The 20,352-nt window shown below is 41.6% G+C and overlaps 1 protein-coding gene across 11 annotated transcripts in view; it reads left to right on the forward strand.

Moving 5' to 3' along the window:
- sh3pxd2aa (SH3 and PX domains 2Aa) overlaps positions 1-20,352 on the forward strand; it is a 107,059-nt gene that overhangs the window by 65,630 nt on the left and 21,077 nt on the right. For 7 of the 11 annotated variants that reach the window (XM_069529353.1, XM_069529355.1, XM_069529357.1 and 4 more), the window contains 3 exons: positions 1,893-1,937; positions 4,852-4,980; positions 18,350-18,463. In XM_069529353.1, the coding sequence (XP_069385454.1) occupies positions 1,893-1,937; positions 4,852-4,980; positions 18,350-18,463 (288 nt within the window). The remainder of the gene's footprint in view (positions 1-1,892; positions 1,938-4,851; positions 4,981-18,349; positions 18,464-20,352) is intronic. The other 4 variants (XM_020084341.2, XM_020084342.2, XM_069529358.1 and 1 more) reach the window with 1 other exon arrangement.

Consider the following 20,352-nt stretch of genomic DNA (forward strand, 5'->3'; position numbering starts at 1 on the left):
GAGGACAGCCAGACACTAAAATGTTAGTTTGTTCTGACAGATCTCAAATCAATCTTCAAATCATGGCTTCCTAGAAACACATCAAGGCAGCCTCTCTGTTTTCATCCTGCACCTCTGTCACTGTCCTCTCCTGTGCATGGTTCTTTATTTCCTTCTTGGGGACTGAGAGGTTGTTTTTTTTTTTAGATGGGGGTGTAGGCAGAAAGGAATTTCTTTAGAAGTGGCTGACAGCCATCTCAGACATTCCAGGAGGTGGAGATATAGAGATGGAAGAAATGGAGAGAACGATGAAGCTACGGAGGAAAAGGAAGCATGGGAAGCTGGTGTTATGCAGCCTGAGGGACGAAGGGTTCGAGACAGAGATTAAAAATGGAAGAGATGTTTGTTATGTAAAGTACCAAAACATTTGTTTCTTGTACTCAAATGCACTGAATTCTCATCAGTGTAGAGAAAACACAGAGTTTAAAACACAGGCCATGATACTGTTTATCCTTCCAGGACTTTAGAGATAATATACATTGGTTTTAGTGGGGCGTTCAAATTTCTTTTGTTGCACCAGCACATACTTGCACATCCACCATGCCTTTTGATACCTTTATAATACTTTTTAAACATAATCTTTTTTGGGTTGTTTTATCATATCTGAGCCATGGACATTGGACAGGCGTTCCTTGCAAAAGGCAGATATTAACTGTGTTGCAATTCAGGGGCTGCATGTTGCGTCCCAATTTTGAATGCTCCTTCCAATGTGTCCTGTCCAAATGTGTCCTGTCCACTTCGAGAAAAGCAGGCTCCAATTGGTTGACCCTTCCTGCCCCAGCCTATCCCAGGATTCATTCATTGAAAAAACATTTTGTGACGAGACGTCAAATGCTTAAGTATCAACCCTCAACTCACCCGAACAGCTAATGGTACATAAAAAAACAAGGGGCATTAAAAAGTTCTTTTCCTGACCAACTTTAGCTCTGTTGCTGGGCAACAGCAATAAGGGCGGGATGAGCTGGTGACGGCAATCATGGAAAGTCATGAAGACTGCCTCCCATGGGCGGGTAGACCTCACCCTACAAAGGTCTCTGATTTACTGTACTGCACTTAAGGACAGTTTCTAGACACTTTTACTTTGTTTACTTCCATGTACTTACTAGGCCATATACTTCTACTCCACTACTTTGAAGATGTATATTTTACACAACAAGCTTCAAATATCCAACACATAGTTAAAGATTGAACCAGTGTCTGACTCCTCAAGTCTTACTGAAAACAGTGACATTACAGATGTCTGAGTTGTAAACTGCTCCACCAAACGGTGATATTTGCCCTTTAAACTTCTCACATGAACAGTTCTATAAACATTTTATCCATCAAATCTGAAGTGTGCAATAATGCATTAGTCAGAAAGACCAAACCAGTCCTGGTCTAACTACATTTTGCTGCTTATACATATGCACTAAAAAGGTTTATCATGCAGTACTATGCAGCAGTATTTTTAGTTTACTTTTTCTTCAGCAAAGGATTTGATCACCTCTTCCACCGTTTAGTCCGTCTGTCAGTGACGTCGGGTCTGGTCTGGGACAGGTGGGAGGAAAGAACAATCAATACTCCTTACTTTGAATCTGCGGTATGTTTTAAGGCTGTGATGTCACTCGAGGAAGAGTGCAGGGTGTGGTTTTCACACATTTTCGTCAAGCAAATCAGGAGCAGAGTAGGGGCAGGTCAGAAAAAAATACCTGTAAAGTATCAGGTGCACTGGTGCAACCACTGAAATGTTTAGTTGCTCAATTTGTGGTTGGACGCAGTGCTACAGGTGTGCTCTACCATACTTCTGCTTCTGCATGCTGTCAAAGTGAATAATCTCTCTCTCTGCTTCTCTTCTTCCTTCTCTTCTTCTGCAGTATGGATGTACGGCTTTACAGACAGCCCGAGGAAAGAGGCCTCAGGTAGCCTTGTGTGTCTATGTCAACATGTCGAAAATGCATGCACTACTGTGCCTGTGCGAGAGTAACGCACCAGCTGCATCCCTTTAGGTTTTTTTTCCCGGTTTATTTCTTTTCACACTTCAGCTTTCCCTCTACATCTGCTTTGCATGCGCTATCATCCTCTCCTTCCACCCATCTGCTGCAGTTCAGCCTCTCTTTCTCCACTGTCTATCCATCTCTCTCTGCAGACCTGCTTGGCACTCAGTGCTAGAAAGGCAGAGCGTGGACTTTGGGTCAACATGTGGCAAAGCGCCTTAGACCCAAAATGGGCTGTCAAGTCTGGTCCGATTTGTCCCTAACACTGTTTTAAATCACTTTATGTGACCCTAATTCAGCTGTGGGCGTGTGTCGTAGTGATGAGTTGAGAGAGGTGTGGATTTGAAATTGTTTCTATTGCCAAATAAACATCTCAGCAAAGAACATTCTTTTCCTGAAAATATAAACATGACTTTGACACAAAGACAATCAAAGAATTGCCCATCTGGTGTGTATTTAGCAAATGTTCTTGAGACATTTAGCTGTAATGGAGGCATTGCTGGGGAAAGACACAGATATGTTGTTTCCTTCCATTAGAGTGAGCTTTCAGTGTGTCCATTGGAATAACAGAGACAAATCCTCACAAAGTGTATAGAGGGTGGAAAGACATTGCATGATTTTGAGAAAAAAAAAGTTGTTCAACGTAAGTATTTGAGAATGAAGGGCAGAAATGTAACAGGTTTTGGGGATTTATGATTTTCTCAAGGCGTGGCTGCCATTACAACTACTCACAGCTTTTAAATAGCTTTATATGTTCTGCTTTATTACCTCTGGCTGACTCTGATGGCTCCATGCATACAGGATGCTGACATTCTCAGCAAAACTGTATGTTTTTTTGTCTTTATTTTCTCCTCCTGGGAGAAAGCTAAAGAAAGACAGAGATGAATACCCAGCCTCACCCAGTGGGGGAGGTAAGGTTAGTTACAAGGGTTGTAACTATGTAAAGATGCTTCAAAAGATTTCAAGCGCTGCACAGATGCTTTAGCCTACTTCTTATTGTACTGAGCATTCTCATAAAAATATTACAAGGCCGCAGTGAGGATAAAGTATTCAGCTGCATGTATTCTAAGTTATTCCCTTATCTCATGTTTATTTGAGCCTCAGGAGAGCAACTTTCTGTCAGTTGGATAGAAATAGATGCTACTTTTATTCTCAGGCATGGTAGTTAGGCAGAGATTGTGTATTTGCTCCTCCTTTCTTTGTATTTTGTACATGTTCCAGTTGTTGCCATAAAGTGACAGATTGTTGGGCTCTTTCTTATCTCATGCAGTTGGTGTGATGATGGCATGAACATTAGCTTTTTCAACTTTGGTAACGACATATTGCAGTGTGGGTTATTACAGCTCCTCCCAGAGAATTATGTGCTTTAGGTCAACCCTGTGTCCGCTGTCAGTTTTTAGTGGCAGTGCAGCCACAGTTAAAGTTTTAGGATGGACGTGTCAACACACTCTTCTCTGACACACAGACAAAAAGAATAAAAGCTTTTTGTCCGCTCACAACATTATTTCAGTTTACATGCGGAGGGTCTGATGAGAAGGAAGTGGATGCAGGGTACACAGACTCTGTCAAGAATTTAAAAAAACAAGCCTGCCAATGCCTTTAAAGTAAAAAAAAAACTTGAGTAATTGATCATTTGTCCGCCCCAGACTTAGGCATCACAGTTCCACACCTAGCAACCCTCAATGTGGCCATAATATATGATATGTTGTTTTTCAAAGATTTTGTGTATTTTCCAAAACATTGAAGTATTTCTTTAAAAAGTAATTTACAGCTTTGGAACAACTTTATATAAGGAATTGTGGAGCCTTTAAAACAAATCGGACATGTATTAAAATTAAATTTTTGTTACCAACAAATCACTTTAGTAATATGTTTCCACATAGCATCTGTTTATTTGTTCACATCGTTGACACAGACACACCGAGATACTTGAACAACAGAACACAATGTTATGGGTGTGAAGCAAAATCTGTTGTAATGTCCCTCTGAGCCTGCATGATTGATTTCTTCTGTGGCCAAACAAGCAAAAAAGTGTGCCTGCAACTCGGATCAGATGTTGACCGCAAGGGTGAAATCACTGCTGGCATCGAAAAGGTTAAACATCAGAGAGAAGGAGAGAGAGAGAGAAAGCAGAGTGGCCTAAACCCCAACTGAAATGCTTTCTTCTTTTGTTTCACATAAACATGGACCCAACCTCCTTCTCTGTTCCTCTCCCTCTCTCTCCCTAGTCCACTCATATGTTTCTATTTAAGGCCAGCAGTGCCGACTACCATGATTGGTGTGTTCACCCCCCCTCCCGACTCCCTGTCCAACGGCTGGCTCCCAGCGGCAGTGGAGGGGAGGCCTTTCCACTCAACCGCACTGTTGATTTTCCACAGGGAAACTTCACCATTCTTCCACTCATTCGCTCCCCAGTCTTCCCGTCCAGTCGTTAGCTGCTCCCGTATTTCTCCTTTTTTGTTTTTCCCTCTCAGTCTTTTCCTTTGGATCTTAAAGTTTGGTTCATGTCATGGATCCGGCTTAGGTGGAAGATGCAGCTCCTGCAAAACAATTCTATGTGGTCCCTCCTTTTGTTTTGATTCCTTCCAATGCTCCTCAGTCCTTCGCTGTGGGCCAGAGGTCGACTCAGCTATATGGCCAGACATTTGGGACGATGCAGCCAAGTCGTGAGCTCAAGTTCTGATTGGTCAAGGGGGAACAGCAGTGGAGGGGAGCGGGGATTGGCTGATGGCGGCGTACCGGGTGCACAGCGGCAACAGCGGCAGTGTAGTTGGTTGTGGTGGGCGCTCGCGGGGTGCCACGGCGGGCAGGTGGCTGACAGCCTGTTTCTTCCCCTCAGGGATTGACAGCTCGGAGCCCATGGTGCTGGAGCAGTACGTGGCCGTGGCCAACTACGAAAGGCAGGAGAACTCGGAGATCAGCCTCAAGGCCGGCGAGACGGTGGATGTGATTGAGAAGAGCGAAAGTGGTGAGTTGGTTGTTTATTGTTCATGTGACACAAACATGTGTGTTGACTTCTGTTAGCCTGATGCACAATAAGATCTTTAACAGAGCCTCACTACTAACACTGTATGTTGTGTTGAAGAGTAATATCACATGTGGCTCCTATACACATTGTTGGAATTGCTTGACATGTCGTTTGTTTGTTTGTTTCTTCCTGTTTGTATCTGCCCCTCTCTGAGTACACATTAGAATCACAAACATACTCCTCCCTTACACAGAGCGTCATGCTCACTCAGCACCTCTCTGTCTCCCTGCTCTTGATTTTACTCTTTCTCTTTCTAATCCCCTTTGTCTGTACGGGTCCCACACTCAAGCCTCCCTCCTGCTCCTCTGCTCTCCCTTCGTCTTTCCCCTCTTCTCCTAATCTGACCATCTCCTAGCTGGGGCTATTGGCACCACCTGGAGGTACTGTTTGGCTGGCAGCAGTCAGTGTGTGGGTGTGTATGTGTGTGTGTGTTTGTGCATGTGCGTGTGTGTGAGGCAGAGTTATGGCTGGAGGCCAGTTTTTTGCCTTTTGCAGCAAGAATGTCAAGTAAATTCAGAGGCATTTTTCAACTTTTTAAAAGTGAGATATGAGATGTTATATCGTGTAGGTGTAAAGTTAAACATAGTCAGCATGAAGTGGTATCTGTTGAGTGAACTACTCTGGTAATGCAGAGAGTGCAGAGTGCAGATCAGCTGAACACTTGCATCGCCAATGGATGCAGCACCTCACTTTTCACCTTGTATATGCCACTATGGAAACTGTGTTTAGCAATCCAGAGCTGGATCTCATTTTCCACGCAAACGGCGACTTGCAGCCAGTGGCTTGTTCTACTCAAGAGAACTCAGCAGAAAGCCTGACATAAACCTGCTGTGTCCCTGTCATTCTCCCCCGCTCTTATCTATTCACTGATTACACATGCAAATCCATTTTCTTTGAGTTATCTCGGGTTGCGCAATATTGAGCGATTATGTGCCTTAATGAGTCAGTTTTAGCATCGAACCAGCAGCTCGTCAGTTTGTCATTTCTCTGCGGGCCTCACATAACATTTGGTGCCTTTCCTCTTTGTCTGCTGTCGACATAAAAGAGATAAGTGGTAAATGAAGTTTCGACAGCACAAAGCAGTCGCATAGGAAATGATTTTCTTTTGTCACGTGGCTTTCAGTCAAACTTGTTCTCGAACAAAACTCAATGTCCTCTTGAGATTTGCTGATGCGCTACTTTCCAGTATCCCTCTCAGCTTTGTTTAGCAGAATTTGACAAATGTCAAGTGGGGAAATTAATTTCTCTCATGTATCTTTAACTGCTAAGTTTTAATGAATATATGTGTCCCTCGGTTACACAGTTATCTTCTTTGGTGATCCCTTTTCTCTATATTTAGCTTCAACAGCATGTGCTCACCAGCTTCATTCTGATTGTCCAACACTGATTGATCCAGCAAAAATGTCTTATTTCTGAGGAACTCATGGATACGTGTGCTGTTGTCAATTACTGGCTAAAGAACTGGAGCAACAGCCGTGATGATGATGAGGATGATGATGATGATGTCATCAGTCAGGGGCTAAGCCAAGACAAATACATCTGAGACCTTGTATAATATCCCACAACCCCCTTCCCTCTTTCAAGGCTTCTCTGGTCAGAGCATGCTTATTTTCTTTGATGTTTTCAATTCAAAGACACTGACAGTCTGTTAATTGGAGCTTATTTTCTTTAACAGTCAGTAAGTGTCAGTGGAATACTGTGATATCTTTCATCATTTCCAGAAAATGCTGCAAACCATATTCTACCTGCTCTTTTTTCAAATCTTGTTTTTTCCTTCACTAATTAGGCAGAGATGGTATTGTGTGTAATAATTTGCTTTTAATCATTCCAACACACAATATTTCAAATCATTTTTGAGTGTCTGAAGGCTTAACTTGAGTGGAATCAGATGTTCTTCTGTCTATATAAGAAGTTGTTGCCCTTGCAAGTCTAGACCCAGCTGTTTAACTGAACTATGTTAACAAGGTCCATCATCAAATAAAAAAAAAACATATCCCAATCATAATCTGTGTGGGGGGATGTGAGTTTCTGTGTATTGTTGTTGTATCTCAAAATTTAGGAGCTGCTATTTAGTAAAGTGAGATTTATGAAGCACCGAGAGGGTAAAGGGGGGGGACCGGAATCATCCCTGAGAGAGGAGTAGAGGCTTCTTCTGGGCCATTGTGTCCCAGCTGGAGAAAATAAGTCTGCTTATGTGACCAGTTAAATGTTTTGGATAGGGAGGCAGTGATGTGAAAGAGACTGAGAAGAAAGGTGAATGTTCAAAAGGTTAAAAAGATACAGACCTGTGTTAGATCTTGCTAAATGAGAATCCTCTTAAGGGTACCAAACTGGGCACATGGAACAATGCAGCTGTACCACAAGAGTAAAATAGAAGTGGTAGGAATATATTTTTAGCAAATGTTTTGTGAATTTCTGCACAATTTCTTTAACAAGTCTGGGTTGTTCCCATGTTGTCAATCAGATGCAGAATGCAGAACAAGAAAACATTTAAATACAATAAAACAGTTGCCAGAGTACTTCAAGTTTTTTGTAATGATCAAACGGTGTCTGGAACCCCAGCATCATATTTTTCTGATGTTGGACATGGCACAGGGTTGCGTATGCCAACCGTTTTAACTGTTCAAAACAATCCCACATTCACACCCACTTACACAGTTATTGGTCAGATCTATGGAGATAGGTGTTGCATTAAAAGTTGACTGAAGTTAGTTCATCTTTTTTAACAGACAAGTTGGTTTCAGACTTGTTTTATTAAGATAAATGAGCAGTCATTTCATTCATTCCTCCTTTTGAGTTGTGATGCTCAGATTTTCAGTCTTTAAATCATTTGAGGAAAGAGTTTACAAAGTATAGGCTGTTAAACCTTTATTTTAAAATAAATATTGATTTAACCCTTTCTATGAGAGAAGATCCGCCCCACCCATATGGACATTAGTTGTTGGCCTTCAAGCCTTCAGGCTTTACCTGTGCATAAGTAATAGATGTACATATGTTTTAAAGTGACGACAACTGTAGCTTTGGGATGTGTTGATGGCCAGGAGGTTTGAGATCCTGACTCTGAAACTGCAGTGTTATCATGAAGATGTCTGGAATTGCCCTTCTTCCCCCCCCCTCCATTGTCTAAGGTCAACTGTTTACTGTCTTGCTCAACTTCTACTCCAAAAAATGTACCTCCCATCAGTGTTATGAAGACATGGCCTCAGCTATTGCTTTTGTCTTCCTGCCTTTTGATATTCATGTCAGCGAAGGATTGGTTAAATCAAGCAACAAGCCTTCCACCCATTTGCCAAAGAGACGGAGGGGAATATATGGTAGGGGGGGCACTTTTTTCCCCTTGTTTCATCTGGCGAGAGCCCGAGACTAATGGATCTGCCAGGAGGACCTTGACACTAAACTGCAAACAGGATTCTTTGGGTTAGTGTGCCACCCAAGCCCCAACACCAGCAGGAGAAATCATTTGCCTAAATATCCTGGCCCTTCTTGTTGCCAAGTTCCAGGGGCATTTCATCACAGTTGTTTTAAAGAGATTAGACAGATTTGCTTTCCTCTCTCTGGACTTGACTCTACACCTCACATGATGCCTGACCCCCTGCTGTGTTGCCAGTTAATAGTAATCCTCATTTGGAAAATAGAATATAACAACTGTTGTTTTTGTAGACTTCAGTCATAAATTGTTATAGTCCACAAAGAAAATGTTTTACTTTTGCCTTTACAAGTCAGCAGGTATCATGCTGCTGAGAGAATCAAAGCCTGGAGTTTTGACTGCATTTTCCCACCACATCTCCCACTTCCCAGGTGATCTGGAGTGGTGGGCAGAAACTGTGTCCTCAGTTCTGTGCTTGGTCTGTCTCAAGACTGTTCCCTGCGTTGACTACTTTCAGTTAGTATCAAAACCTTCTCTTGCATTAGGTAATTTATATTTCAAGCTCTACTTAGCTAAGAGTAAGCCTTGACTTGTGGCTATGAAATAATTACTGCAGTCGAGTGTTACAGTAAATGGAAAATGTCAATAAATACATCTGCATTCTGGCAATGACTGGAATTTACTGATATTGGACAGCCTGCCCTTTAGGCTCTACTCGGTAAGAAACTGTTGGTCTCAAGCACACCCATATGTCTGGATTACAAACAAGAGTTTATTCTAACTGCCTTGGATATGATCATTTGTTAGGGCCAGTGCACTGATGCTGCGAGAAACCAAGTGTTTTTGTAATGATTGTTATTATGACCCGAGACCTATTGTTTTTGAAGGAATTGTCATTCTGCTGCAGAAACTATTTTAAAGGCCTCAGGATGGTCAAAAACTCACAAACTTGATTGGGCTCAGTGCTGCCAGGGGGTCGTACTTGTACAAAATTTGAACAAAAATTAATTAATCAGTTTGACAGATTTTTGGTCAGTATAATCTTAAGACCTTTGTGCAACAAACTTACAATGATCAATTAATGAACTAAACCGTTCACCATTACATTTATAGCCCCATTGAGAATACAGCAAAGATCCAGTAAATTATGTCGTGTGAAGCATATGAATTTGAAATCGTTGTTTTATGGCACCATCATAGAATGAAGTATTTCACAGTATCATTATCAGTGTGGGATGAATTTATATTTTAAAATACTGAGTGGAATGTCAACGGACAAATGATCAAAGTGAAATAATGGGGCTCTTTTTACCAGGCTTGTGTGAAGGGATCTTTAAAAGGTGTTGCATGAGAAGCCAGCTTGACATAGCCTCCACCTTAAGCCGTCAAATGCATTTCATGTTTTTAATTAAGGTGTACTGAGGGCTAGTTTTAAAGATGTTCTGCATCACAGAAGGCTGTTTTGGACAGGACTCACATGGGGGGCTGGATGCAAGCATTAGACTGCATCAATAAGTGTTGTACGTCTTGAGCCAGGAGATGGCCCACTATCATTCTCACAACACCCTAGCAGTAAAAACGTGCCCAGCAGCTTCAGCCATTTCATTCTTAGACTTGAGCTCAGATAATCTAGGGTTAGTGGGGACTGAACTTTAAGCGGACCATGTAGCCACTTTCACAGGCTCAGGTTGAAAACAGCATGTTTGAATAAGCATAGCAAAAACATGCACAGAGGTACTGCCAGAGAATCTGACAGGCTGTTGGATTTCCTGCATTTCTCAAAAGTCTGTGTTAATGCTTTCGTCATGCTCGTTCGAAGATGACAGATGGGTGTCTGTGCCAGATGAAGATACAAATGGAGGATCAATGCTGAGGTTTAGCCTGGTCCCACAGAGCGTGGTATTTAGTCAACATTGGTTATTGAAAACCCCACCGCCAGCTGTCCCCTTAAGCTTGAAACAAGTCTGGCTCAGTTACAAGACCCCTGCTTTTTATGAAATTTTCAACCAGGTAACATGAGCTTCAAACTTGGTAATGCCTTCATCTTACAGTGTCAATAAAGACCCGGTCTTTGAAATTGGCTCTGACTTTCTAGGAAGAAACAGCATGAAATGGGTTGGGCGCCTCCTCATATACCCTATTTTTAACTTTGAGATCAGCTTTGAAGTTTCTGAACGTGATACTCTACCCCAAAAACAAGTCTTTATATATGAAACACACACATTTTATGTTTGAGAGGCAACTGTAAAAGGTTTGTAGTTTTCTTCATGGTGAATCGAGGCTATGGCCAGCATACACAGTTATGTATAATGACTTCCAATAGCCGCAAGTTTTCACACCAGAAAAAGTATTTTTGAACCACTCATGCTCAACGATCAGTGTATTGAGTTGGGCTTCACTTTGTATGCATTGTAGTATTTCCCCATTGTAAGGGTGACCTTTAAAAACTCGTTATTGTAGCCTTAATCTTCTTCAATGCGGGGGAAAATGTGGGGATGCTAGATAACTGGGATCTTTTTAAAGAAATACTGTTATTCGTTGTTGTTTTATTTTGATGGGCAATCAAGCTACTTAGTAAAACAAGAAATTTATATTTCTCTGGCAGTTCAATTCTCACATACCCCAAGCACTAGTTCTGCACAGGACATGAAGTTTAGCCAGTATGGGTGTTAAAATGTTTATGAACATTTATGTAATTAAAAATGAAGTATTAATGTAATATTAATGACTATATGAGAAGAGGAATGACAGCTCTGTTGAAGAAAACATCTCCCCCTTCCTGGTGGCTGGCTGCAGTAGTTCATAAACCCTGCCCCCTCCATGTTGTTCGATTGGACATGGACCAACAAAAAGAAGAGGTAAATGCCAAATTGATTTTTGGTAGTGTTTGTTCACATGAGTGAGGAGAGACTGACTCCCGATTGGACAGGTCGATGTTTGAATGGCGCCTTGATACCATGGCTCCACTTCACTATCACTACTGACTCCAGGCTCCAGATCACCAGTGCCTAATGGCAGTACCTGTATCAAGATTATTTTGGCTTCATTTTTGAACAGTGGGAGGTAATTGGGATGCGTCGTCCATCTTTAATACAGTCATTGGATGAAACGCATATCACATAAAACAGGTTTTTCACTTGGGATGATGTATGATGTAACATATAAAAGGCCACTACACCTTGGAATATGTCCCTTTTGTCTCCTTGCATTGACCACAGTCATCCAGAAGAAAGAGTTGTCGCAAACAGTAACTCTCACTTTAAGTACAGTAGGTGTAACTGCTGCATGTATGGTTCTCATCATCTTGACAGTGTCCATCAAATGGATCAAAATTATATTTGTAAATGATGAAGCTCTTGGCCGGAAAAGCATTGTTGTTTTAATATCATAATGAATCTGGTGTGGCCATGTTAAATATAACAAAGTGGCTGATTTCACTGCTGCATCAATTGTTGTGCTGCTATTTTAAGCATATTCTATGCCTCCCCCCACCCCCCGCTTATACTCTGCAGTAAGATAAGCAGCCAATTCAATCTATTGCCCTGAAAAGCAACACTGCATTCCAGCACTGGCTGCACTCCATGGAGTCTGTTCCTAATTAGAGGCTTTGAGGAGGAGACAAGAATGAGTGTCACCTTGTGGGTCCCCACCGAATGTGGCGTTTCTAACAGACATCATTGACGAAGCTGTCTGATGGCTGTTATGAACATCCCAAAATGAGAAAGAGAAAAAGTGCAGCGTTGTTGTTGGGCAGGAAATTAGCATGGAATACTATGGCTTTGAAGCTCCTGCCAAACATCTGCTGGCTCTCCCCCTTTATCTCCTCTCTTTCTCCACACGATTCTTTTAATCTCTCTTATCCTCACTCTCTTATCTCTCTCACTCTCTTACTCTCTCTCCCTCTTATTTTTTATCACCCTTTCTTTTTGGATCAAAACGCACCTCATACATCTCCCATTCGTCCAAACCTCTCAAATGGGGCCCAGGTTTATGACGGTCAGTGATTAATTTACCCTGTTCAGTTGGTGTACTGTGTTCACTGTGACCTTCACTTTGCCTATCGGGGAAAAAGCAGCCAATTATTGCCTGCTAAGACATGGTGTAGCTAGAGAGTCCAATTAGAGCTGAACGCTGTAAGAGAAGCCAATTACTGCCCTTCCACTACATATTCATATTTTGTGCTGTGTGTGTAATAAATGTGGGAGACAGCAGGTGTTGCTGCATAACCTTTCCGAATTTTAGTCATTAGTTACACGTCGCCTCATAAATCCTCCAGAATAGTTGGGTATGTTATGTCAGACAAACTAGCAAGAGCGTGTAAATCAATTTAGAGACAAACACCATCGTTAGACCTGTTGTATTTATTGTTAGCCTTAGGTAAAGAAGGTGGGGTTCCACTTCACCAAGTACCTGGGCAATAAATGACCTGATGCCTGAGAGGAAATGAGCACTCATGTTCTCAACCTGTGAGCAACACAATGCATTATTGCTGCAGCCGAAGCTGAGAGGACTCACTCAGCTCTGGGAATGCTTTTCTCATTGGTGTGCCTCACTTAAACACACACATATACACACACACACACACAGGGAGGGTGGAAGCAGCCACTAGTATGATGATTTCAACCTGTTTAAACAACAGCTTTAACAGCTTCTCCAGCTTCTCCTGTGTGTACTGATGGCTTTACAGTATGCATTGCATTACCTCTTATTTGCTCTGTCCAGTGCCAAAAACACCCACCCCAAAAACAGGCTTTGGCCACTGTGACTCCTGTTTTTCCATGCCAGGCCATATACTCACACATGTGCACTTATTTGTCATGTTTCAGAGGAAATGTGATATGTCTTCCCCTATGTAAGGTTCTCTTTGATTGCAACTTTAACCCTTTCCAGGGAGCGCCCTGGTTTTATTTGAAGCACACAGATCTCCAAAGAAGACCAGATTGCTGTGACGCTTTCATTTTTCCTCCATGTGTTGGATGTAGCATTCTCTGTATCTTTAGAGAACTACATACACATTATAATAATTTTACCAAAAAACCATTGTAATCAATCTTACGTTTGAATTGCTGCCTAGAATGATCAACATATTACTAAATTTTTGTTTTTCTTCTAGTCAGTAGTGGATTTAGTAATGTAAAATCTGACATGAGGCTGAGTAGCAGCATTTAAGGACATAAAGCAATATGCCATAAAGAGATCCACTGTGTGCAAAGTGGTAATTAATCGCAGGTGAAAAGGAAAACTCAGTTTACAAAATGGCCTTGATTTATCCTGTGGCAAGCGTTAATGCATCAGTAAATACCATGACAATGCATGTGTTGGACTTTAATATTTCTTAAACACAAACTGAGAGTTTTGTCTCATGTTTGCTCCGAGTCCCATTGTCAACAACAACATTTGGATTCATCCTCTGGGGATTATTTCATGATTAGTTGGCCACTGAACAATGGAGGGCGACAAATGAAGCAACATTTGTGAGCCTGTTTGTCCTTTCCTTTGCTCCGTCTGGCTGCATCTTAGATCCTGATCTCGTCCTACACTTTGCATTTTCTGTGAAAACTGTAATCTGTCTACAGGCTGCTCACACATGATGATCTGCCCACTTCTCTCAGGGCTCAGATCTGCCACACATGCCAGCTGACTTTTACAGTGACAGAGCGACTGCTTCTCTATATTTCTCAGTCCATCTCTTTACCCACATCTGCACTTCCAGTGTGTTTCCTCACCCCTTGTGTCCAGTCTGGTCTACTCTCCGTGAGAGGGTCCTCTTTTATCAGCTCTTACTGTGCCTACTTTGCCAGATAGATTTATAGGGGAACTACGTCCTGTTAAAACTTTGCTGTGCTCCACCATGTGTGCACATGGTGTCAGCAGCTTGGTGTGTGTAAATTACGACAGAGACACTACGTGAGCTGTTTCAGGTCTCTTGATTCTTTTGATTCAGTGTGCATGTGAGGAAATGACAGAAACAGATATGTAGTAATCAGGAACACAGCTACAGAGAGTTGTGCAGTCGACATTTATTGAACCTTGTGAAGTAAAACTATTTTTATTACTATTATTGTAAATCCATGCTTTCAAATGGACTCATGATTCTGGTATCAATCAAACTTTCTGTTTTCATTGTGGGCAGTTCTGAAGCAGTTAAACTCACAACTGCTGCGATCTTAACCCGCACACAACCGTGACATCACATAATTCCTTTTGCATGGTGGTGCATGATCATGCCTGTCTCCAAATTATCACACAGTTTTAGCTCCCACCATGTTTAGAGTCTTCTGAAAATGTAGTTGCACAGTTACTCTCATCATTTTGTCTTGAGCTCTGTGGTTAATGTTCTAATCATCCAATTTTCGATGAGCTTTATTAGCATTGTTGTTAGGATCCTTCTTTTAACTTAGCAGCATATGGGGGGGGGGGGGGGGGGGGTAACACTTCTGTTGAAAGTGAATGGTCACCTCAGTCCTCTATCAGCACGGAGAGTTATTATTCTGTTTTTCCACCATGTGCCAGGTGGACTATGGAAGAATAGCTCCTGCATTTGTCTCTGAAGTAATCGTCCTCTCCTCTGTACAGGTGGCTCCAATTCGTCTTTAGCTTTTTGAGTAGTCGCAATGAATCAGGCTATGAAAGCCCTAATGTGTTTCATACGGAGCAAGCTTTTCTCACTGCTTGGAGGACCTTTTATATTCCAGCAAAGCTGAAAAAATAAATTAAAGCCTTCAGGAATGAAAACACTAACTCTCCACTAGAAGAGGAATCTGAAGCCTGAGAGTCTGCTACAGTTCATGCATAAAAACAAACAACCAGGAGCTATGGTATAAGATTTAATTAGCATAACTGATGTGTCAAATGCATTTCGATATGAAACATCTACTTCAACTCGTTGAGGCTAAGCAGTATTCTGCTTTAATACTGACGGGTCCGAAGAAATCTAAGCTGGCGTGGTCTGAATCCGGACAGTCAGCAGGCGAGGACAGACAATCCAAGGTAGTGTAACTGTGTTGAACTTCAGGCTGGACGAGCTACACTGCAGGTACTGTCCAAAACGCCATGTGTGAGTGTAGACCCTCAGGTTGACTTAACTCCTGTGTTGGCTGTGAGACATGACCCACTGTGGGGAAATAGAGGCGAGACAGTGTTTCAGTATGACTTTGTGTGTTAACTGACTCACAAGCTGTCCCAGTCTGGGTGCCTTTGGCCTCAGTGAGCTTACATAAGTATGAGGAGTTTAATTCGTTGTTGAATTGCTGAACAACAAAGAAATGAACAGTCATTTAGATGATTGATTACACAATTATTAGTCGTTTATTATGTGGGAAAAAACGACTTGCAAACAAAACTGTTTTGATTATGTCACCTTATTATTTCTGAATAACTGCACTGGATTATACGACTGATTCCATTACCTCTTTGTTGTAATCAAGGATATTGTTAAAGAATTGTTTATTCACGAATACAAACAATTCAACTTTTTATGCAGCATTAATTTATTTAAATGATTACCCACATAGCTATGTGTATTACATTACAACAGGGCAGTGCAGTCATCTGAAAATAATCCATGTTCCCAGTCACGTTCCAGTTTTTGGCTACTCTATATATGGCTGTGGAACACACCTTCACCCTGCTACCATGACTGTTCCCTATGATACAGCTCTGTGTTACAGGCATATATTTTCCACCTCGTTCATAGTATGTGTTCATGTGATTGGTGTCTTGCCTGCTAATAAAAAAGGGTGTGATGGGTTGATTCCTCCTGGCTTCTCCAACCACATTATAGAGTTGAGCCATTAGGCCGTAAACACACTGCTGCAGTTATGACCTAATTGTTGGACTCATTTGAAGAAAGAAAAAAACGAATCATCTTTTTTATACTGTCTCTGTAACTGCACTCACACATTCAATCACACTTACACAGGAAATGACACTTGAGACAGCAGGGTTGCCCATTTCAATCCCTGGGATAGTGGTGAAACTGAGGGTGTGTGTATCAAACATAAGCTCAGAGCAACTACTATTCCCTCCTGACTTATACTGTACTGCTATGTGCCAGCTTGTACCATCTATACACAGTGTGTGTGTGTGTGTGTGTGTGTGAGTGTGTGTGTGTGTGTGTGTGTGTGTGTGTGTGTGTGTGTAGAGACAGAGAAGAGAAAGAGAGTTGTTGTGCCTTATTTTGTAGCCAGATGCTGGAACACTAATGAAGCCAAATCTCTGTGACCGTTTTTTAGTTACTATAGGAATGCTACAAAGTCAACACTCCACAGGACTAAGACTTTTTTTTAAATTAAGTTGGAGATGTGTCAAAATGTGCTATTGATGAATATAAATGTGTTTTTGTAAACTTAAAATGAAATCTATAATAGAAGAGTGATCACAAACGTCTCATTTTTCAGTCGTCAGGCAAAGCATGATCTCTACCACTTTGGTCGGGGTTAAAGGTTGATGTAAAATGAGTTCAAATTCAGTAGTGTAGTGTTGATTTATGATTCAGCCCTGAGTGGAAAGCCTTTCGGTTCCACGAGACTCCCTAAAGAAACATGATTATGCAGACCTGGAGGAAAGCAACCAAAGGGAGTCTGGGAAAGTGTGGACCATCCAGCAAGTTTCCGAGCTACTGCGAGGAATTCTTGGCTTTACAAAGCATCCCAGGACATTATTCCTCGAGAATCTTTAGGTAGCAAGTCAGCATGCTGCGGTGACTCGGATGAAGCATGTGTTTCTACAAGTCATCACCATGCTAGTGCTAATGCAGTAGAATTTAAATGTACACGTAATGACGCCTGATGACTTTGATGATCTCCCAGCTTTTCCTCTATCACCCCATGATGTTGAAAGCTTTGGTCTCGAGTGGCTTGTGATAAAATTTGATACAATTTAGCAACACAGGGTCAAAATATATAGTACTAGGGCCAGGGACAAGTTGTAATATTACAAGTATAAAGTAGTTATTGAGAACAAAGTTGAAGTAGATGTTTATATGTAATATATCATAAAATGACCACTTTTCTCATTAAATATTGTCAAAGTTCTTTTAATATTATGACTATTTTCAAAATCAAATTTTTTCCCTTTAAGTGGCCTGACCACCTACCCATATTTAGTGAGACAGTGAGTCCTAACTCATTAATTCAGATGATACCACATCTTCCACATTTGCCTTTTTATTGATTGAGTAAAATGGTTCCACAACTCTTGATTGGATTGCCATGGAATTATGTACAGACATTCATGGTCCTTTCAGTTAAATGGTAACAACTCTGGTGATCCACCAACTACTTTTGTTCCCACACCAGATTTTAAATTGTCATAAAGTTAAGTTTGCTATTATTACCAGGATATTAGCCTTCTGTTGTTCATAAGTACAGCTTCACAATGCTCCTTGGATGTCTGTGCGTTGTTATACTGCATAATGCTGATTTGCTCAAGTGGGAGCCACTAAGATTGGTGATGACAGTGTCACAGCATGTTACTGACAGAATAACACATTTCAAAATAGGAAGTCATGAAAAGTAATGCATTAAAATCTTCATCTGCACAGCTCCGAAGTGCTTTTTAAACCTCTGGTGATCTGTGTTTTACTTAAAGCTGCAACACTACGTTCTCCAGTTTCTCTCAGAGTCTGGTTTAGTAATGATGAGAGCTTTCCAAGTAGGTGAAACTTCCTCCAGCCGTCTCACATCTCTCTGTTACTCTGATACAGACATGCCCTGCATATTAGATGTATTGTATTATACACAGACTTAATGGGCTATCATGCTCATTTACCATCACGGTCCATTGTGCCCGCTGACATATGTGATATGTTATTTTCATTGATTGGTGTAAAACACCATGTGGGACTAATGCTTGCTGCCATCCCACAGGCCTCAATGATTGTTAGCGACGCTGATGTGATCATCTCTGCCTTTTATTCACCAGTCTTTTCCCTCTCTCCAGGGTGGTGGTTTGTCAGCACAGCAGAGGAGCAGGGCTGGGTGCCAGCTACATACCTGGACTCCCAGAATGGAACCAGAGACGATTTGGATCTTGGAACTTCCAGGACTGGAGAAGGTTAGCGCAGACACACAAAGACACACACACAAAGACACACACAACATTGTTAGATTCATAAAACACAGAAAGACTTATGTTTGACTGACTCGTTATTTTACAAGTCTGCAATAGAACAGGCTTTAATTTTTTTCAATAATAGTTTTTATTTTTTATTTGTGGCCACATCTGAATCTTAAATCCTAAAGCAGTAAGCAGAAGTTACTTGCTCATACACTCACAAACACACTTCCAGTCACATATTAGGAACCTTGAAGACCCCTCGCAGCACCATGGTGAAATGGTACCAGACCGCAGCCAAAGGATTTGCAATATTTTGGCACCACAGAAAATTCTTTTCAACTCCCCCGGGAGGCAGCAACTCTTGCAGGAGCCTCAATTTGTTGTGACCCTTTCCTCCCTAATGTTTAGTCTGACTGCCCGAGTGGAGCATTTCATCACTGATTCATAAGCCCCTTTCTGGTTTTCGACCAAATCTTAGATCTCAACAAGGATAGTTTGTTGTGCTGTATAGGTGCCACTGGATTATCTAAGAAATAATTTGCGTCTCATCAAGATGTGCTAATCGGCATGCATCATTGAACTGTACACTTTCTGAAAGACAATCACACACTGTGCTAGAATTATGACACCTTCAACAGAGTTGTCACACATTTGCTGCTCTCATCCCATTTAGCATATTGAACGTATATGAGAACACATGTAGACGCTTGCCAGTCCAAAACATTGCAAAGGCACTGGCGTCACTTTCCATGTAGCCTGAGAAAGACAATAATTTAACTGTCCATGTAGTTAGAAAATAGTTAGTGTTTCCCTCATAATTTGTTTTAATCATGACAGAGTGGGAAAAAGATTGATGTGATTGATCGTCCTGTAAACATGCACGTTGCACGCTCTCATGTGCTATGTCGTGTTATAGCAAGGTCGGCTGGCCGAGCATGATATGTCTGTCAGAGAGATGCACACGGCTCAATCAGTACGCTTGGATTTTTTTGAGTGGTGCCAATGGCCAGTCTGTCAATGTGTTTGCATGTGTGTGAGAGAGAGAGAGTGTGGAAAAGAGCACATTTCACAGCTTATTATCAGAAGTCTAAAAAAATAAATCAGATCTATGACAGGCTGCCACATGTCCATTCTGTTTATTCATTGTGCTCCATGTAAATGGGCTTAAAGGGGAACTCACAAAGGGATTTTACACAAGTGAGTCACTTGAGTCAGACTAAAGCTAAACAGACCTCCTGCTGTCAGTCTAGCAGCTGAAGGTGACATTAGCTGCTTCTAGCATAAGATAACATACCTGAATCTCTTACCAAACTTTTGGTAGTCGAGTGGGTAAATGTAGGCAACGTAGACGCCAGAGAACATGTGGAACAAAAACGATGTATCGATGCTTCTGTGCCGATTTTTCGTTCTCTTTTTTCCTCTGATCATTTTGAGTCTGACAGTGTTACCACAGTGCAATGCTAAATCAGTGGAGAACTCTGTTGATCACTGACAACACAACATTAACAGTAATAAATATATCTAATTGGGCAAGAAGCAAGCAGTCAAGGGTTGAACTCAATTATCTAAACAACATTCAAATAAACCAGAATTATCCTTTAGTCCTGGATCTGGATCTGGCAGCTGTTTTAAAAGACACACTCATTTAAAACAACTGTTAACCAATGCACTCAAGTGCATTCATGCAGGAAGTGACTGAGCTCACAGCTACGTACAAGTACACACATCTATGCACATACACACACTCCCCCCATCCTCTGTCAGTGGCCCCCATTTTCCCATTAGGCCTGGTGTCTTTGTGTTTGCACACATCGTCACTTCTTATTTCTGATCTACCCCTTCTCGCTTCCTGTCGTCTCTTACATCTCATTATCTCTGCGTGGTCT

This window comes from Paralichthys olivaceus, chromosome 8, assembly GCF_024713975.1.
Source record: "Paralichthys olivaceus isolate ysfri-2021 chromosome 8, ASM2471397v2, whole genome shotgun sequence".
Lineage (NCBI taxonomy): Eukaryota > Metazoa > Chordata > Actinopteri > Pleuronectiformes > Paralichthyidae > Paralichthys > Paralichthys olivaceus.